The 21,474-nt window shown below is 40.5% G+C and overlaps 1 protein-coding gene across 1 annotated transcript; it reads left to right on the forward strand.

Annotated features, from left to right (window-relative positions):
- The first annotated feature begins 738 nt into the window (after positions 1 to 738).
- Positions 739 to 21,227, forward strand: card14 (caspase recruitment domain family, member 14). The gene is made up of 20 exons (XM_034240377.1): positions 739 to 1,043; positions 1,637 to 1,774; positions 1,863 to 2,188; positions 3,814 to 3,939; positions 4,077 to 4,196; positions 5,797 to 5,922; positions 8,370 to 8,510; positions 8,597 to 8,731; positions 9,652 to 9,752; positions 10,265 to 10,320; positions 10,518 to 10,578; positions 11,553 to 11,769; positions 12,341 to 12,467; positions 13,245 to 13,485; positions 13,618 to 13,681; positions 14,985 to 15,105; positions 15,566 to 15,730; positions 16,837 to 16,955; positions 17,675 to 17,790; positions 20,322 to 21,227. The coding sequence occupies exons 1-20, from the start codon at positions 830 to 832 to the stop codon at positions 20,527 to 20,529; spliced, it is 2,922 nt and encodes a 973-aa protein (XP_034096268.1). The 5' UTR covers positions 739 to 829; the 3' UTR covers positions 20,530 to 21,227.
- Positions 21,228 to 21,474: the final 247 nt, after the last annotated feature.

The following is a 21,474-nucleotide window of genomic DNA, read 5'->3' on the forward strand; positions in this document are numbered from 1 at the left end:
ATAATTTTTTAGATATTCTTTCAAATTACGTCTTTACATTTCCATATTCCCCATGGCTATTGGATTTACGTCATCCCTTCCATTGTTTACCTATATAGCTTCCCTTTGTTTGCATCAACCCTTGACAGTAAGGTAGACAGTAAGTTCACCCACAGGAGCGGAAAGTTAGTCAGTGTGAGAACGCCCCTGAGCCCCCCTTCCCCCACTTTATTTCCTTCTCTCACAGAGGACTTTGCACTTCACAGCTCACTGTTCCTGTCAACGGTGTGGTATGTGTTTGCTTTACTGTGATTAGGAATTATTAAGGCGCATGGGATCTAATGTTTCTGTGTCAGGAAGAGGCTTTGTTTGTGGACACCAGCTTGACTCAGAACAAATCACGCTTCACTCTTTTTGATGAAATAAGGAAGAGGTTTATGATGTCATTAGATATTGAATCAGCAGTCCAAAGCAAACAGACGTTAGTAAGCCACCAAGAGTGTGAATGGAGGAGACAATGTTTGGCTCACTCGATTAATGTTTTTTTAGTGTGTGTGTGTGTGTGTGTGTTCAGCTCTGTTTGCACCATTCTGTGTGTGTGCCAAACCTCATACAGTCCCATCACATAGGTCTTGTCTTACAGGTTTTTCCTACACGCCCACAAATAAATGCACAAATACTTTGACACAAACACCCACAGGGCGTGGAAAGCTTGTCCCTTTTTATAGTTATTTTCTAACGCTTCTAGTCAGACAGCTTTTTGTCTGCTTACCGGGCTCAGGGTGTGTGTTCGCTCCGTTTGCTCTAGCGGGCTACCCTCTATCTTTCAAACACACATAACACACTCAGGATGGCAGGGGAGTGCGTTCCTGAGGGTCCCAACCTAGGGGAGATGGGCGAAGAGGAACTGTGGGAACTGATTAACGACAACCGCCACCGGATCTCCCTGGGGGTGAAGCCGGGCATCTTGATCCCTTACCTGAGGCAGGCCAGGGTGCTCACGGAGATGGACGAGGACGAGATCGTGTCGTGCCACAACCTCACCAACCGCAGCATGAGAACCAGTGAGATTTATGACTTGCTCGTCTTGGATTTTAAACAAAGTTAATAATCTGCCATAGGGGTTACAGAAGACATAATATGTCTCAGTTTGTAGGTAACAAGTGGATTGTTTACGTCATCTTTTACTGCACCTGTTTGTTTACACTGACTGCTTAGTGTATTGTCTCCAAGAGATAGAGGCAGTTCCAGTCACACTTTAGGACAAAAACTAATATGTATTTGCTTTTAGTATTTGCTTTCATGTTTGTCTTCTTGCTTAGTTTTATTATTATTAATATTGTTATATATGTTTTTTACTGTGATTATTGTAAATAAAACATGGTTTTGATGCGATACAAAACAATGATATATAATTGTCAGATCAAGTCTGAAATCTAGTACAATAGAGGGCTTCACTCTCCCCTTATTAAATGATGGGACCCTGTATCTCCTCTTTGATGATTACAAATCAGTTCGATTTATTTTTCTTTGGGCAGTAATAACATTTTTTAATTTTACTTCTGTAGTGACACTTGGGGAAAGACTTATGTTTGGATGAAGTCTACTGCTTTGAAGGTGAGCTATGATACTGTATCTAACATTAACATTATTCCAGGCCATATGCTGGACCTGCTGAGAACCCAGGGCAGGAATGGTGCTGTGGCCTTGCTGGAGAGCCTGATGATCCACTACCCCCCCCTGTACACCCAAGTCACTGGACGCAAACCCAGCACTGAGCCTTCAAGATTCAGTGGTCTGTAGCTTTAAGTGTTCCTGCGTTTTAAGGGAATATTTGTCTCTTTGTTTTTACTTGCTTTTGACTGGTGTTGCTCTCCTGGCAGGCCTGATAAAGTACTCAGAGCTGACGGAGTATCTGGTCAGAGCAGTAACGGGGATGCAGAAGGAGCTCCAGCAGGCGCGTTACGAGGCGAGCAAGAAGAGCACTCTCTGTGCCTCCTTGGAGCTGGAGGTCAGGCAGATCATGGAGCATGAGGAGAAGTCCAGATGCCTTCAGTCTGAAAACCAACGCATACGGAGACAGCTGTGTTCTTTGCAGCATGAAATCACCAAGATGAAGGATGAAAAATGTGACATGTATGTGCGATACACAGCAGCTATTGAGGATAAATCAGCTGTGAACATGCGCCTCCACGACCTCAACATACAGGTCAGTGATCCTCGATACACTTTCTCACCCTAAAACAACTCAGAAATACTTCTAATATGTTTCTCCTCCCTGAAAAACAAAGCTGTGATCTCAGGGGAAAGTGCTAAAAATGTCAGGGCTAAAGAACTTCAATCTGCTTAATGTCAATTTAGAAGCTTATACTAAATATGCCTCGGGAGCCACTTGTGAAATGTGTTTCAGGTCTCTTGAGTGATGGGTAATTTTGGTTTAGGCTCGGGGACTACAATCTTTTAGCAGTTGCATTTTCGGAGTGAGCAGGACCCAGTGTTTTAAGAGCCAGGATCTCTCAGCCTGTGTGACATGTTGACCGTTGTATTTAAGTCTTCTGACTTTTTTTGGACTTGGACCGAATCACAGACACAGCCCTTTAATTATTGCTCGGTATGACATGATGAGTGCCATGACAGAGCAGAGATCAGCGCTGTATGCACAGATGTGATGGTTTTGTTTTTGTTATGGCATTTTGGATTTAACTTAGCAATATTTTGTGCTGATTCAATTATTTGATTACAAAATAATTGACCATACTTATGAGTTTCAAACATTTCAATTTTTGAAAGATACATTTGACTCTATAAGCGATGAATAAATATATAAAAACAAATGTTGATAAAGACCTCTGGAAAAGATTGGTAAATACAAATATTTTTTAGCCTAGATGTATTAGAACATTTGAAATATATCACAACAGAACAGAGGGGTTGTGAAAAGTCCAATATAAGCATACTATTATTCATACATATGTTTCCATCCTGTGTCTATGACCTTTATTTCTTATGAAAGAAACGGGAAGAAAAAAGTGGAAATATGTTTTTGTTTTCCAGGTGAATTCCTTTTCTAAGGGACTTTTGTACATTTTTTAAACAGGTGAAAAACATGTTTGCATCCCTCCCCTTTGATTATGCTTCTCATCTGGATGTTCCCCTTTCCTTCTATTGTTTATTTTAAGACCCTTCCTATTTGTTTGATGAAATGGGTGGAGTCATACTTTTTAAATGAATCATTCTGTCTCTCCATATGCATACCTGTATAACATCACTTGCACACACACAATGAAGCAACCTTTTTTTAGTAAGTACAGAGAGAAATTAAAACTCACTACGAACAAATCATTAATCATTTTGGTCCTATTCAGAACATGGAGTCAATGTCTGAGCCTCTTGTGGCCAATATTAGTATTACAACAAAATGCAAAAAAATAGACCTGCCAAAACATGTTTAGCACCGGTTTACCAGATTATTAATTTGTTGTTAGGACCATGGAAAGGTCCTGGAAACTCCTTATTTTTCACCCATTGTTTTTGTCATAAGCAATCTATTTGCCAAAATCGCTAAATGTGTCATATCTACACACAAATGCACAAACTGTTTAGGAGATTACATTTGTTGTATTAAAAAACCCTGCACTCTGTATTGAGCAAATGTTTAGGGCCAGCTCTGTTATCAAAATGAAAAGCCATTTATTTTTGCAAAAATGCGAATGATCAGTTTCTTTCCAGATTTGCTGCTTTTCTCTTCTCTTTGATATTGATTTAATACCTTGTGATTGTCAATCAATTTGTTTAAACATGTAAATAAGCACTGTTGTTCTGGTGTTGTTGCAGATGTACCAGCTGCAGACTGAGCTGCTGAAGGCACAAACAGAGAATGCGTTCCAGAAGACTCCACAGCTGCAGGAGGAACTCAGGAGTCTGCGCTGCCAGCTGTTGAAGGCGGAAAAACTGGACCCAGTGAGAAGAATCACTTAATCATTCTGTGTTATATGCTCATTCATGTGGAGTATCCTCGTTCACACATAACCTTTAGACAGTGAAAGAGTCAATATCCACTTGTGTCTCAGTCTTTCATCTTATCTTGTTCTCCACAGGCGCATCAGGACATCCTGGCCCAGGATCTGGCCGAGGCCATCGACAGCCAGGTGGAACTGGCAGAGCAGCTCCAGTGTTACAGACAGGAGAATGAACAGCTGCTCTCGGAAAAGCTTGGGGTGTGTGTGTTTATATTTTTCTGTGTCATCACCGATCAGGACATTTCATGTAAATTCAGCAAAACAGTTACTGCGTGATGAAAGATGACACTCCAGATGATTTTCCTACTCCTACACAGTCCCATGACGGGAAGAAGCCAGAGGAAAACTTCTGTTTTTAACTAAAAACATGGGCATTAGGCGCGTTCACACCGGAGTACTTTTACCCGTAATTTTCCCGTTTAGTTCCGTTAGTGCCTGGAATTTTGCGTTCACACCAAAAAGGGTACTTAGTTCCGAGAACATTTACCCCCTTTTTAGTGCCTGCTAGAGAGGTGGGACTATCCTGGGGAGAAAAAAGTACCAATTTCTGATTGGCTGGGTGAATTGCAAACCACGCCCCGTAAAACTCTGAAAAGTTTTGTGAAACTGCCATTGTATTTGCTGGCATTAGCATTATTAGCATTAGCATTAGCACCATGCACCAACGGAGAGAGAATAACTTATGGCAACACAACAACAAAAACATGGGAGCGGTGGAGTGATGAGAAAGTGTCGGCGTTCTGGCGATTTACTCAGTAGTGAAGTATTGAAGCCAGTCCCCAACTCCGGGGACTTCGGGTGGCAGCATACGCCGTGAAGTGGTTTGCGGCCTGCCAGTAAACCCAAAGCAGAACAAGAAGAAGTGACGTCAGCGGCTTCGTTTGCGTAATCTTCCCTCAGGGAACTTATTCTGGTGTGAACGCGATCTGTACTTAGTTCCATGGGGGTACTAAGTGCTGGGAACTAAGTACGGCAAAGTACTTGGTGTGAAAGCGGCTATTGTAAAGAGTGCTGTAGGAATGTTTTCTAAAATCCGGAAATTAGTTAGTCCCTCTTCTTGAGGTCAAGAGTTTTTTTAAACATGTTTTTGGTTAGAGGCCTGAAATAAGGTCAGAGGTAACATAAGCTTAAGAAAATTATCCCATTATGTTCTATGACATTAATTATGTCAATTAATAACCGATTTGTGAATTTCCAGAGCTTCTATGTGTTTTAAAAATGGCGTTTGCAACAAGGGGCTAAATGAGACTGCTAAACATCATCACACCAAACATTAGCTACCTTTAGTTTAGCAGGCTATTGTGTAGCTCATTTATAGCATAGTGATAGATTTTAGCATGTTTGAAATACTGTTTGTGGAGATTATCCTGCTGAACAAATCCTATTGCTATTTTGGCTCAGCTTGTTTGGCTAATTAATTCAGATCTGATGAGAAAATTCTTCTTACAGTTCAAATATAAAGGTCAAAATACCAAGATCAAAAGGGTATTATTTAAGAAATGTGGTGTTGAATGGGATAATAAGTGAATGTATGAGAGTTTCTGGTATAAATAACAAACTGAATGCATACGTTTCACTTACAGGTGACCAAATCAAATGAACCGTTACCTAAATTTGAAAACTGTTGGAAACATTTGGTTGACCTAGGTATACAACTCAACAAAATAAATAACACAGGTCCACACATTTAAAAAAAAAAAAAGTGACAAAAGTGATATTATATCTTTAAATGGTTACACGATATACCACCAATATTTACATATATACACGAGTTCACATAATGTGTTTATTTGTGTAGCTGTTGGGCCAGAAGGAGGTCCTGAGCCTCCAGGTGACGCAGCTGACCCTGGACTGCACCATGCACCAGCAGAAGAGCACCGTGATCCAGAACCAGATGAAAGAGCTGCAGGTAGAGAGAGACCAGGTGAGGAACTGACAACAATCTCATCGGTCCTGTCTTTCATCAATTATTTTATTTCTGTTTGCCCTGCAGTCTAGGATTCTATTGTTAGGCTTAGTTGGAACTGATCTTGCATTGCATCACACTGTTTGTTTTTCCTGTTGAAATGTCAACCGGTCGAGTGTGAGCAGTTTGGTTGGAGACGATAGAATATCAGCTCTCTTACTTATTCTACCTCTAACTCTCTGTTCTGAATAAGATATTTTTCTAAAATGTAGCACATTACATCGAGGTAAGTGGATATTATTCATGTGAGGGCATTCTTTGGACATGTGTTCAACAAATTCAGGATAAGCTACTGATCTGGGGCTAACACCTGCCCTATCTGTTGGTTGTGCTAGTAGTAGTTACATGTTCCAAAAAGAGAGCACCTGCATCTGTCAAGAAGGAGAAACACATACATTATTAACATTATGAAGGAACAGGTATGTAGATATGTGCACATATCGTAATGCAAACTGTTCAAAGATGCAGGTGAAAGGAATGAAACAGGGTGGTCACAATAGCCGTAACATTTGAGACAAACAATAAGTAGGACAATAATAATAATGACTTGCATTGGGAAAGAGACGTTTGTAAATCAGCTTTTATTTCTTTCTTTTGGCTAACTCAACTACCCAGAACGAACACTTGAAAGCCCCTTTATTCAGTCTATTAGGGTCTAAAGTTGTAAAATGCGCTGGCAACCAAAATATAGTTATTTTTTCCTACTCCATTCAATTGCATTTATTATGTTACGTTAAAGCCATTCACTTGAAATAATTTCAATAGAAATGTATAGTCATTTCAAAGCAAGTTTATTTTTAACACTCACAACAATGAAATAAAACATCCACCCACACACACACACACCCACTCTCAGTTGTTCACAGAGCTGCCAGCTGTTCCACTGGAGCTGTGCAGAAAGCAACAACACACCAGGGTAATAACTGACAGCTCAGGGGTGTGATGGGTGAATCATACCTGCTGTAAGATGTGTGACGCACAGCATCTGCATGTCACTATGGGGTTGGCATACCTTGTGTGTCCTGCCTCTCGCTCTTAAAGTTATCTATTTTTTTTTAATCCATTAATGACAGGAAAATCCAAATTCCTAAATTTGAAAACCAGGCAGGAAACACTTAAGGGGACAGTTCACCCCATGAATCAAGTATACATGTTATTCCTCATAGAGCTACTTATCGGTGTAGAAAGTCGAAGTGTTATTAGAGTTGTTTAGGTATCAGCTGTAGAGATGTCTGCCCTCCCTATCATATATTGGAACTAGATTGCACTCAGCGTGCGTGGTCAAAGCGCCAAAATAATACATCTGAAGATACATGACACATGAAGACATCTCCATTGACTTTAGATGATCCACATATTGTAGTGAACTATTGCAGGAACTCTTTTCTTTTTACTGAACTGTTCATGATACGATGCACCTGTTCTTGATTTTTGGAAAGAGACTTTGCTTTTTAGTTTTTCAAATGTATAGTTTTGACGACTTGAACACCACAAGCCGAGTGACATCTAATCAGATTGATATAAAATGCAACACAGTGTGGAGTAAAATATATCTTTCATTTATTTTCATTAAATCGTTCATCACCAATCACATCGGTTATGTAACGTACAGTTCTATCATGCATTATTATACATGTCTCAAACGTGGTTGCTGCTCCAAGTTTTCTATCATGTATTGTTCTTGAGTTGATATGTTCACAAGAATGTGTCGAAAGCTACAAAGCTACCAGCCACAGACGCCACACTGAAGACATCCTGCATACCTCTGTGGCAGCCAGAGACTGATTCTGCTTCATCCAGACATTACCTGATTGAGTGATGTGCATATCAACGTTTTGAGTTACGGTTGGCGTGAGACAAGTTATGCCATTCCACTCATAATTGGGATTTTTAATTGAGGCGTACACTTGGCCTGAGTGCGTTTATCTGCACGAATAAGAAATAAGGCGTTCTTTGTGCAGTCAATTCTGTGTCATTTAGGTATTGTGATGGAAACTTCTGAAGAAATGGAGACGAAACTCAGAGAGACACGGGGAGAGCAGGAGCTTTGATGGCAAACACTGACGGTTTATTTGGAGCTTCGGCCGGAGAATTCAGAAGGCATGTCGTGTGCCACGAGGTGACACAGCGGTGGCCAAACCAATTCTGAAGATCTCTACCCCAGACCCCTGTATGTAGCTGGTTCTGAGAGAATAAGCAACATGCTGCATAACAAGATGAAACAGGAAAAGCACAATAACAGCTCTCTCAGCTGACGCCAACAGGCAGGAACAGGGAGACAAGATACCGAGAGCACAGGGTGGCAGGCCTGTGAAGTACAAACTGATCAAATGGGTCAAAGTTATGGGCCTAGGAAAATATTTCCCCAACAGGTATGTCAAGTTTAATGTTTCCTGTGCTTTCAGGCGTACGTGTCCCGAGATGAAGCCCAGGCCATGATCGCCCGCACCCTGGCTGAGAAGGACGCCCTGAGGTGTCAGCAGGTGGAGCTCCAGGAGCGCGTCTTCAGCCTGAAGGCCACCACGGGGCGCCGGCAGAGTTCTGATGTGATTCACCACTCAAGCCCATTTCAGCACGCATAAACACACAGCATACAGACTTGATTATGCTAATGTAGGTGCTCTTGTTAAAGGGTTTGGACATGGATTGGGAGAGCCCGAGATCCAGCTTTGAAGAATCCCCATGCCTGTCCAGAATGCCCACCAGACGCAAACTCTGCCGCATGGACGCAGTCAATCCACTGTCAACCAGTTTCTGCAACTCAGAGGTGAGAGTGTGAAGTCTTTTTCTCTTGTTTTATTTTCTGTCAAATTCATGTACAGATCCTTGTGTTAAGAGATCAGGCTGGAAGTTGTCTACATGCTTGATATTGTCTACAAATACCAATTAATAGCAAAACCACCAATGAATTGATCTTAGTAGCCTAAGTCTTACAGTATACTGTATCTCTTATTGCCAAAGAGCTCAATCGTCCATTTAATGATGATCAACATATCCAAATCATCCCCTAGAAAATACACTAATGTTTCATTTCTGAGTGACAGCAAATAACAGATAACAGGAAGGAAACAAATTCGTTTTTTCCAACTATAATTTTCACCCATTTTTCAAAGAGACCCTATTTTGCTTTTGGGCAAAACGCCTTAATGGGAATACTGTTTGCTTCCATAACGGAACAACATCACTATGTAACACTCGCGCTTCTATCGGCACAAAATACAAATATGAACCTGAAAATAAGTATAATATGTCCTCGTCAAAGATTAACATTTGTAGTATCAACCGAAGTGCTTGGGGCTTTTATTGTATCTTTCTTTTCAGGTGATGAATTGAAAAAATCATGTTGATTTTGGAACTGAAGCTTAGGTATCACTTTTGTGCTAATATTGACATTTCAAAAATGATTTAAACTTGAACTATATTTGATATCTAAGTGTTAGTGCTATTGTGGGTCAAAATAAATACGTGGGAGCCAGAGGATTTTTGATAATATTTCAGAGAATTTTCTAGATTTTTACTCAAGTGTGTGAGTTTTTTTCTTTTAATCCCAGAAATTCCGATGTATTAATTTGTAATATCTTTTTTTGTTGATGCTTTCAACAAACCAGTATATTAAAATCGTTTTTATTATATTCTTTTTATTTATTAGTCCTTTTTACACGGTAAATAATGTATATTTGTGTATAGTGTGAAGATGCTGCAGCGAGTAGTGTCCGATCCCGATACGCAGAGCCCCCCAGCCCCGAGTCCCTCCGCAGAAGAGAGGAAGCTCTATATGCAGACAGCAGGTGTGTGTTTCCACGTTCATCTACACTATTATTATATTGATTGAGCTCGTGCTTTGATTTGAAAAGACGTTATGAGTTCCAGCCGGCGAGGCTTTTGGCATGACACCCAGCAGGAAGAATTAAGTAAAGTTGTTATTGACCACTGCTTTCCAGGAAATGATTCATTAGGATCTTATTATACCAAGAACGAGGCAAAAGCTGCCCGCAGAGCACACTGTGAAAAGGTTCTCGTACACTCAGACTCCTCAACTCTTGTATTTCTGCTTAAGGGAGCTTTTTGTATTCCCATGTGCTGACAAACCATTCATCTTTGTCGTCATAGGAATATAAATATTCCAACTCACTAAACCAATCTGTGGGTTATAGCGCGACAGATAATTATCTTGTGCTTAGCATGAAATCGGGCTCAGTATAAAGAACTAAACTCATCAGTGTGTATCTACATGCCTGTATGGGCAAGAAAGTTGAAACGTGATAAATGTGTTCATGTAGCTTTTTTTCCTCTCTTGCAGCTTGGACACACTGGAGAATGAATCTGTATTGGACGACTTTGTGTTTATCCCTCACAGTATGGAAAACTTTTTTGGCTAAGTGACTGTCTGTGTGTGGGGGGGGGGGTGCTGTTGTTTGGCAGCACTTTCATTAGCTTTTGTTCAATGTTGGACCTGTGCCAGGGCTGTGAAGTGACACACTAACTCACATGCACATTATTCCTGGGGAAACAACCGTGATGCCAAATGATTCAACAGCCTCTCTTTTGTTCAGTGGAGAGTGCAGACATGCAGAGACACAGGCGTTCCTCTTCCCAAGGCTCCAGCGCCGGCAGGTGAGGACCAACATTGCTATAAATAAACAGTTTCATATTACTAAGCCTTTTTGTGTAGAACAGAAAGCAGTCTACTTCAATTACTGGCAAATGGTTCAAATACATTTCAATATTTGCTAATTCACTTATCTAGTTACTGTTATATCTAAATGTTAAAATAAATAATGTAAATTAAAAAATGCGTTGACCATCACAAATGGCCAGTATCACCATGGCAATAATACACAATTAATGGTTTAGAATGCAGTGACACAAAATAATAGCTCTTTAAATGAAAAAGTAATTTGGTGGTATATCCCTGAGTCAGTCAAAGAAATAGGACCCTTAAAGTGAATACATTAGAATACATGTTGGTGACATCACACATATTAACAACCCAGTGTATTATTTCTCAATTTGACATGTTTTATTTCTTGTTTATTTGGAAAGGTGGTCCTTAGAAGTGGGCTTTAAGTAAAGAATGCCTGATATATACTGTAAGATCTCATACAGTGCATACAGAGCACAAAGAGGGGAAGGGACTTTATCATCATTTCATCCAGCACACTAGATTAGATATTCAACAATAACTGTGTGCTGACCCTCACAGTTAAAGGTATGGTCAGCAATTGTCATCCCAAACCATTTTTTCAAATCAGCAAATACATCCCAGAGAAAACAAAATATACAGCCCTGGCTTTTTAAACTGAAAACATACAAAGTGGCTCGGAGCGTCCATAGGAAAGGCCTTTGGTGTATAAATAGAAGGGCAGTGGGAGCTAGAGGGACCATACATCTTGAGGGGGGTATAGGTGTTGAGGTCAAGTAACAATACCACACACTGGGTATAGGTTTGTAGGCTGTATACTTTGAAATGATTGTCTCTGTTCTCAGTGAGAAGTAACATTTTTCCATACCATTGATGTCACTTTTAATAATTAAAATGTTTTTCTGATGTTCTAAACTTTCCTCCTCTCCTTATTTCTCCTCACCAGCCTATGTAAAACCCTAGCCCCTCCCTTCCTGATGCGCTCTCGTCCGAAAGCAATTCGCATTAACGGCCGCGTTCTCAGCATCTCCCTCCAGGGAGACACGCTGCTCAGCCAGCTGGCAGTGGTGGGAGGGAATAAGACCGGAGTGTTTGTGCACCAGGTGACAGAGGGAACCGCTGCCCATACTGTGGGCATCAGCCCCGGGGCACAGATAGTGGAGGTGGGTTTAAATATGTTTCTAAACACATCATTTTGCCTAGAAGACGTCTACGGAAGCCCAAAAAGACACATGATCCACTTTTTGGTTTTGATCCAAGTCGTTTTTTTGCTCTTGTGCCAAAGACTTAAGTATATATAAAAAAAAGTTGATTTAATTCTGCTGTCAGCTCAGACATAAATATGCCATTACTTACTGAATTACATGACAATATAAAAATGAGATGATAAAATAAAACATTTAATACATTAATATGCTTTTCTTCATTTAAAAAGAAACCTGAAAATCGTTATACTTGTTTTCAAGGATAAAAGAAACTTTGAAAGACTATCTTGGCAAATGTTAGTTTTTTCAGCCACATTTTTTTGCACCTGTTCCACAGATGAAAAAGATATTAAGGAACGATTAGAGAAAGATTATCCTGGCAAAATCTTCTTTTCACCTGTTCTTACGTCATAAACAAAGGAGAGAAAACGATTTGGATTAGATTCAGAAAACTGATCACCACAGGGTTTTTTCTCTCTCTTGCCTCTCATGGCTTGCGTACATTTCTCATATAACTGTTATTGTGCAGGTGAAGTACGAGCAGAACCAGAAGGCTCTGAGGATGGTGCTGGAAGATTCCACTTTAGAGGAAGCCATGTGGGCTCTTGGCCAGGTCACAGGCCTCTGTCACCTCTCCCTCCGGCCCAGGCAAGATGGTACGTCCTGCATCATGTACATATAATACTTTGGCCCCTTGTAACCAAGATGGTACGTCTCATCATACATCCCTAGTATCTCAATCCAAGTAACCAAAAGAATATCATAATAGACTACATTTCCCATGTCATATCCAAAGACCTGCTTCTTCATGCTTTGCCCTTTACATTTTCAAAAAGAAAATGTGCCTTTGCATACAAACATACACACACAAGAGCAAAATCATACGGCTTGACTTCATCATTTCAAATCACAGTGACTGTATCTTGGCTCTAGCAGGAAGTGAAGTTTATGGTTCTGCTGTTATGAAGCCTTCTCTTGAGATTAGATTGATGGCCAGCTGCCATGTGACAAATCTCATCTATCTGTGACTTGTTGAAGTAGAACCAGGATATAACTGCTATTATTAGCCTGCTGTTTTTATGAGGTGTGCCGTTTTAATAAAATAATGATTTTTATACAAACAACAAAGTTATATTAAAAGATACAATTAAAAATGTAAGTATTTATTTATTTACAATTTAACAGTAGTGTTTTGGTATGAATGAGACATCAATGCTGAATTGCACAGTTTATAATGTTTTGCTGCTTATTGTGAAAAAATCTTAGTTCCAATCATCTGACGCTCTGAGGGAGAAGTCAACAGTTTAATGTCCACAGCCCGGAAGGACCACCATCTTGGTGGAATGAGTCTTCCACTGAAGCGACTCCTGTGTCTGATCAGTACGCCAAATATACAGTGTCTGTAGTTACAGTGTCTTCCTCTGCCTGTTTAGACTATGAGGCTCTGCTGCAGCTGCTGCAAAGCGGTGAGACGTCATCCGGAGACTCCTTCTACGTACGGGTCAATATGTCTCTCCCTGCGGGCCCTAACGGAGCTCTGGCCGTGTCCTGCAACGACATCCTTCATGTGACCAACACAAGACCCGCCGGCACTGAGGACTCATGGAGAGCCAGCCTGGTTCACCCCTGCCAGCTGCTGGACCTTCAGGGCGGAAATGTACCCCACTATTACAGGTCAGTAAAATGATGTGGAATGTGGAAATGTTTGTCAAACATACAGTAGATGGGGTTGGAATCATCAGAATATGTCAAAGTTACAAATAAATCTCCACAACTGCACATTCTAATGATTTTCTGATTGCGCAGGGCACAGCAACTTCTGATTCGTGCGATTGAAGACATGAGCTTTCAAACAAAGAAGTCCCCAAAGGTAAAAGTATTCCAAAATACTGCCACACCTTGTTCTAATACAGAATATCACTGTAATAACTCATGGGGCAACCACTTCTCACTCCCAGCATCTTAGTCCCTATGCATCACTATAACCCTCTGACGTCAGTGTTGTTCCTGCAGGGCTGCCTGTATGGGATGTAGTATTCATGACCAGAGTTCAAGTGGAAGTCAGGTCATGCAGGGTGAGAAAGTGCATAGAGACGAGGTTGGGGTGGATGGAAGGGGACAAACAAACAGGATTTTCACAGAAGAATGAAGTTGATGTCCTAAATGAAACCAAAACCTAGCAACTTAATTGAAGTGACATAAAGTAGCTACGTAGTATACTGTACTTATTTCTGTAAAATAGTACATGTTGAGTTGCTATGTTAACAAAGGCACTTGTAGCACTCAAACATGATCCCTTTCTAATCCTAACCAAGTAGTTACATAACTCATTTAACTCAAGTGACTTACATAATGTTATTTACATGTTGAAGTAAGGGCTGGGAGAGCAAAAAAACATATCAGGATATTTCTGATCCAATATTTCAATATGTTTTTGGGACGATAATGTACCGTTGACTGTGGGTGCTTGCATAAATGTGTTTTGGTTTTTTTGATGAAAAAGAATCACTAATGACTCTGACCTAGTGGTGCATAATAGAACAGATCAAATAGTGTTGTAAGTTTAGAAAATAACTTTCAAAACCAGGAAAAGTTCAGATGAATGATATTACGTGAACTAATATGTAAGACGATCTATTCTAATATTACAGGTGCATCTCAATAAATTAGAATATGGTGGAAAAGTTCATTCATTTCAGTCCTTCTATTTAGAAAGTGAAACTCATATTATTTAGATTCATTACACACACATTAAATGATGTCAAGCCTTTATTTGTTTAATCTTGATGATTGCGGCTTTTACAGCTAATGAAAGCCACACTGCAAAAGGAGTCCCAACCAAGTAGTGAGTGCACATGACACATACTTTTCAGAAGGTCGACATTTCTTCGACCTTCTTTTAGTCTTGTGTAATATTCAAATGTTGAGATTTCATTAGCTGTATGCTGTAATCATCAAGATTAAAACAAATAAACACATGAAATACTGAAATGAATGAACTTTTCCACAATATTAAGATGCAACTGTATACCAATATACTGCCCCACCCTAATGTAATTCTATTTGACTACCCTGCACATACATCGCTCTCAATGGGTACCAATTGCAGTAAAAAGTGACGCCATGTGACTAGTCGGGAGTGAAAAGTTGAATATTTTCCTCTGCTGCATCAGGCTGGGCGTCTGGTGGCCCAGAGTAAGCAGAAGGCGGTGAGGATTGTGGGCACCATGCGCCAGGGCAGGAACCCCCTGTGGGTCAGTGTGGAGGAGGAGCAGCCCAAGAGCACCGAGTCAGGTACAGCCTGCAGCAGCACACGGCGCTAACTGTGTTCAACTTATATCTGATCTAACCTAATACAGTTACATTTGTTGACATGACATGACATGTTGACATGGGGACGGGTGGCGCAGTGGTCTGTGCGTTTGATCATCAGATCAAGGGGGCGTTGGGGAACTCCAGTTCGGAACCCGCTCCCGCCCGACTGCGTCAGGCCGTTGTGTCCTTGGGCAAGACACTTCACCCGGATTTGCTCCTGTGGGTATTGTCCACAGTAGATGACCATTACATGTATGATCTGTATGTGTAATGTGTATTTGTAAAGCGCTTTGAGAGTCTTTGATAAAGCGCTATAATAAATATAAGGATTATTATGATTCAAGTCAACGTTTCAGTTTTTTCAGTGCAGTCACAAAAGGATATTATCTTTCTTTAAAGCATCTGCTGTTTGATATTCATTGAATTTCTTTTTTTGTAGGCGATACATCTGCACCCAAAAGCTGTCTGACCCTCATGCCCTACAGCCTGGTCACCCCCCACTTCCCCCCCGTCTGCAGGCCCGTCCTGCTGCTGCCCTCCATCCTGGGACACATCCTGGACAAGAAGCTGCCAGACTGGCAGGGCTTCCAGCTCTGTGAGCCTGGTAAGAAATACTCTGCTATTAGGGAACCGTGTCATGTTATATTTCATATCTGTGTCCGCTGGAGCGAGACGCATCTTTAGATGGAGAGGAGGGAGGCAGTTCCATTTGCTGCTCTGTTTGACTTGACAGGTCATGTTTGTCTGTTGCTGCTAACCAGGAAGGAAATACACTTTGTGAACCCATAGTAATATGATAGAGGCTATTAAATGTTTGCCCAGTTTCCTGCAACGATAAGGTGTAATTAAAGTTTATTTGTCTTTTTATCTTTATGGACTAGTGCAGGGGTGTCAAACTCAAGGCCCGGGGGCCAAATCCGGCCCGTGACTACATTTCATGTGGCCCACAAGAGCTTGCAAAGAATATAATATGTTTATTATACGGTTACCGATTTACAGAAGCACGTTGCCCATAAACTACATGTCCCACAATGCATCTCAAATTTGACTTTTTCTCAGCACCTGACTTTTTTTTCAAAATGTCACTATTTTTTTTCAAAACTTCATTTTTTGGGGGGAATTTTGACTCTTTTTTTCCAGAATGTGGCTTTTCTTTTTAAATCATTTTGTGACATTCTCACTGAAGAGACTTGCAATTGTTTGCCCTAGACTTCTGCTTTCAGATGTAGTTAATTATGAAGTTATTACCCTATCAGATAATAATCCAATGCAGAGGCAATCATGTAATATAATACATTATTTTATATATATTAAATATTTATATATGTCTTTTTATATAGTCTTATATATAAAACTGGCCCTCTGAGTGCAACCATGATGCTAATGTGGCCTGAGTTTGACACCCCTGGACTAGTGTATTCGAAAGAAAGAAAGAAATGCAGATGAAAAAAACTGGCACTGCCAATAGATTACATTTATGTTGAATCATTTTCTGAATTTACACTTTCATGGAATTCTCATAAAGCCTGTAAAATGTATGAAATTATAAAACTAGTTAGAATTTTGAACTGCAACTGTGTGGAATAATTGATCAACATGTACGACGGAATTATGAAGCCAATTTTATATGACAGAAAATAGCATTAAGAACATACATAGATGATCTCTTCATGCCTAACCTCCCTGACCCCCCCTCACCCCGCTCTACAGAGGTGCTGAGCTCCAGTGAGCACGCAGCCCGGCTGCAGAGGTCTGAGATCCTGGAAGAGTGTGAGCAGGGGAGAAACTGCTGCTACACACTGCAGAGTGTGGAGAAAGTCATGAAGAAGGTCAGAAGACTCAACACACAAACAAATCATCTTATATTTGAAATCTCTCATTGGAGGGTGGTCAAATCCATGGATTAGTCCATTTCATTTAAATGGACTGATCCATGGATTTAAAACAGTGAAAATAAATCTTAAAAGGTTTCCACACTAGGTGGGGCTCTATGGATGACGCTGTTGTATCACTGCTTTAGTCCAGACTTTATTCCATAACCTTCATAAATATGCAGCATCACACATATAACGCCATGTTCCGATCATTCATTCAGGCTTCTACAAAGTGCCCACACACACCTCTACACACATCACACTGGTCTGTTATAACTCCATATACTGAAAAAGTATATTAATATGAAAAGAATATTACGTTTCAGGATCACGTTTTCTTCATTATGAAACACGCTGTTGGATCACATGTTAAGATATCATTTTAGATATAACTATATAAAAAATATAATACAATTGTGACAGAAAAGGGTTGCATTGGTGAGGCACATTTACCTTAAACTGCACAAAGTATTTTATTCATATGTTTCTATCATCATTTCTCTAATGAACTGTTTAACAAAACACTATCTGGCTTTAGATTTGCCATGAAAAGTAAAAACAAGGATTAAATCATTTCACACATCTTTACATATTATGCCTTAAATATATTTAATGTAATAGCAATCCTCTTTATAACCCCTCTTCCACATGTCCCTCCCCCCCCCCTCTCACAGGGGATTCACTGCGTGCTGCCGTTGGGGCTGGACTGCGTGCGTCGGCTGCGCCGGGCTGAGATCTTCCCCATCATCATCTTCATCGGCCAGACTGCACGTAGTGCACGCAGACTGAGGTCAATCTTTGTCCTTCTTCATAGAAATTCTAAAAGACTTCTCTCTGAAATCACATTTAGACAATCACGATAAGCCGGACAATGTTTACATAGTTTAAACTTGATCTCAACACTGATACGTTTCTATGTTCTGAAGGGTGAGTACAAATGACAACACATATATTTACTTTGATCAGTTATTACATAACAGAAGATTACCTTTTTTTCATGTTGCATGCTTTAAAATGAAGAACATCTTATTATAATAATAAATTATTAATTGCATTTAATGTAGCGCTTTTAAAAGGGCTCGAAGCGCTTTACATGACATATTACATCTATCAATACTGTGGATAATACCCGCAGGAGCAATTTAGGGTGAAGTGTCTTGCCCAAGGACACAACGGCATGATGAGTGCAGTGGCAGTCAGGTGGGATTGATCTGAGGAGCAGCGCACTTATGCTCCACTTAAAGCTGTAGGGACTTGTCATCAATTGGCACATGCTGCTCTATCGTCTAGTGCCCCGGCCACACGAGGACGAAAACGGCTAAACACATAGGATTAACGCAAACGCAATCGCAAACAAGCTTCCGTCCACACGCAATATTCACCGGATAGTGTCTGCCCACACGAGACCGCTCCGTTTAGCTCCAACCGCTGGAGAAGCTGCAGTACATATGCAGGAGCCTGTACGTGGCGCTGTAACTTCCTCCACAAAAGCAGCGAAGAAGCATGGTTGTCACGGTTGTCCTTCTGTTTATTCTCCGCGGTGGGGGCCGAGGGAACCGGGCAGAGTTTTCCGCCAGTCAACGTGTATTAAAGTTTAAATCTTCCGACAAAATTATAAAAGTGCCGGTCAAAGGTCTTCTTTGTTATTTATTGAGCTTTAAAACAAATGAATAACGACTCTATATAATATAATAATAAAATACACGGAGCCTCTCTTTTTCCTCCCTCTCTTTGGACAGCGTCAGTGTCTGTCTCATGCAGCAGCTGATCCAGGAATGAGTGACCCGGCCGACAGTAAAAATAAACATATTTATAACTAGTTTAGGTAGTTTGAGAGGTGTCTCCGTCCTGTCAGATTAGACTTCACTCGCGTTTATGTCCATATCGAGAGAAAGATAAATAATCTGAATTCAGTGTGCAGTTTACTTTGACGCGGGGGTGAGCAGCAGAGGTGGGGAGAGGCGGGGCTATTGCCTCATCATTATCAGAAAATGATCGTATAGGGCGTACACACGGAGCCGTTGGACCCCCCAGAGCGTTGCGTATGCCGTTCTATCCACCTTGGGACCCGTTATCGTTTCCCCAGTCGTTTAGTGCCGTATTCGGTCGTCCTCGTGTGGCCGAACGGTCTATATGACACTAAACAGTAACGCAAACGACCGTTTTCGTCCTCGTGTGGCCGGGGCATACTTTACAAAGTGAACATTCATTCCTGAATAAGACTTGATTTAAATTGAAAGCATAAACCTAGGAACTTTACAAAAGTAAAGAAATGTGTACTGATCTAATCAATCTAGCAATAAGTAAGGTCACTTTCTCATCGACCTCAATACAATCTGGGTACTTTTTGCTAAAGTCAACTCCTGCTGGATGTTAGATGTTGCCACTTGAGAGTATTAGCCTCTCTCCCTTTGTGAAGTTCAGTGTATACCAGTACAGTAGATACATCCATCTACAATGACCCTACTTTTTCCTGAATGATGTTTAATCCTTTCAACTAACAGCTCAAACTTCCAACCTTGTGTTGTGGGCTAAATAAGCAATAACATGAGAACAGCATGTCGTTTTCCCACTGAAGTTAAAACAACACAAACGTGTTTCCTTCTTTGTCTGCAATGTGTTCTGGTCCATCGAGCCTGCTGCCACTGGACAAACTGATACTGTACCTCTGCTTTACGTCAAGAGTGAAACCTGATTCCTCTGATCAGGAGGTTAAATGTTGATCTTCTAAAGAACTTTCTCCCCTTAAACTCAATCGTAGCCGATAATAAATATACAGATTTATTACACTGCTTTGATGAAAACATGATTCTGATTGGTCATTTTGGACATTCTGCAGTCTGCTATTTCTCAGTAGCAGTACGCTGCACAGGACATACTGATCATAGAAGCACGTTCTTTCATATCAATGCTCAAAAAGAAGTCTCGTAAATGTAACAATCTGAGCTGGTTAGAGGTTAAACATTGACTTACATTGGGAAGGAGACTACTGTAAATCAGCAGATCATATTTGTTCACATAAATCAACTTCACACAACGAATACTTGAATGGCCTTCATTTAAATGTGTAAAATGGGCTAAAAGTAGTAGGCGAGGCTCTTGGAAAACATAAGTACGCATGCTCTATGGGCCCAATGCATGCGGAAGATCCCCAGGAGTTTCCTGCACCACTGAGCATCTTCCATATAAGAACAGGGCCCTGCCTCCAACGCTGCACCCAGTTCTGATCATTCATGAAAAGTAATGGTCTGCATATGGAATTTGCCAACAAACAATATGATCTTTTTTTATTAATTGAGTTAATTCCTCCTACACTTCCAGGTCAAAGCTGCAGCGCCACAACCAGTCAGAGGAGAGTCTGCTGGCGTGTTCGAGGAGCGAGGAGCCGCTGCTGGACAAGCTGCCCTGCCTGTATCACAGCGTGGCCCCTGACTCCTGGTGTGACCAGGCCTCCCTGCTGAGCAGCCTGCGCACCGTCATCTGGGAGGAGCAGAAGAAGATCGTCTGGGTGGAGCCCGACCTGTGGTGAAGCACAGGATACAACAGAAAAGAAACCTAGAAAATAGGAAAAGTATAGGAATTTGTGATAATATCTTAAAGGGCTTGTTAAGAATATATTTAGCTTTACAATCAATATTTTTGTAAACATGAGTATGTGTCTATGATACTTATAAGTGGGTGACTCTCATACAGTGCAACCTTCTGTACTTTTAAAGTTTATGAAGCTGTATCGTTATATTTACCATAACCAGAAACATGTTCTACTCTGTGTTGCCTCCTTTTTGGAGGCATTTGTTTAAAGGAAACAGGTTACCACTAAAACACAAACATACTGTATGCACTTTATCTCTACAATATGTTGTAGATCATTTCCCACTAGGAGGGATTCTCTTTTAATGCCTAGGACATGTCATCTCTTGTCTTTGAATATTTTAATAGTATGAGACAGGATTCTAAGAACAAATGCTGAATTGTAAAATGACTTCTATTGTTACACAATACTTTGCCTTTGAGTGGCCCACAAAGGCAGGTTTCACGGTTGAGATTGTATACCGTAAGTTTTCATGACATCTCTGAATTTGTGTGGAAGTTTTGTTTGCAGATTCTCCAGGCCTAATGGTTTCTTTAGTGTTTGTTCCCACATGTCTCACTGTAGGCCTACTCATAAGATGTATTAATAGTTTGTCTTCATGTCAGTGAATTCAACATTTAATGTAGGCTATTAAACATGGGTTTACATTTCCTTATTTTTCTTTTGAACTAGTTATACAAGATGTGTTCAGCTGATGGACATTTGAAAGGCAGTGTGTGTGCTTTCCAAATTAGCCTATGGTTTTTATTTTCTCAAACTATCTCATCTGGACTTAGTTTAGACTTTAACAAGGAGAGACACAACATTCATAATGTAGAAAAATAACTTTTCTATAATGGCAGGTGCATAACAACATTTGATATTTGATTAGACATCATCAGG

Source organism: Gymnodraco acuticeps, unplaced genomic scaffold (assembly GCF_902827175.1).
Source record: "Gymnodraco acuticeps unplaced genomic scaffold, fGymAcu1.1, whole genome shotgun sequence".
Taxonomy (NCBI): domain Eukaryota; kingdom Metazoa; phylum Chordata; class Actinopteri; order Perciformes; family Bathydraconidae; genus Gymnodraco; species Gymnodraco acuticeps.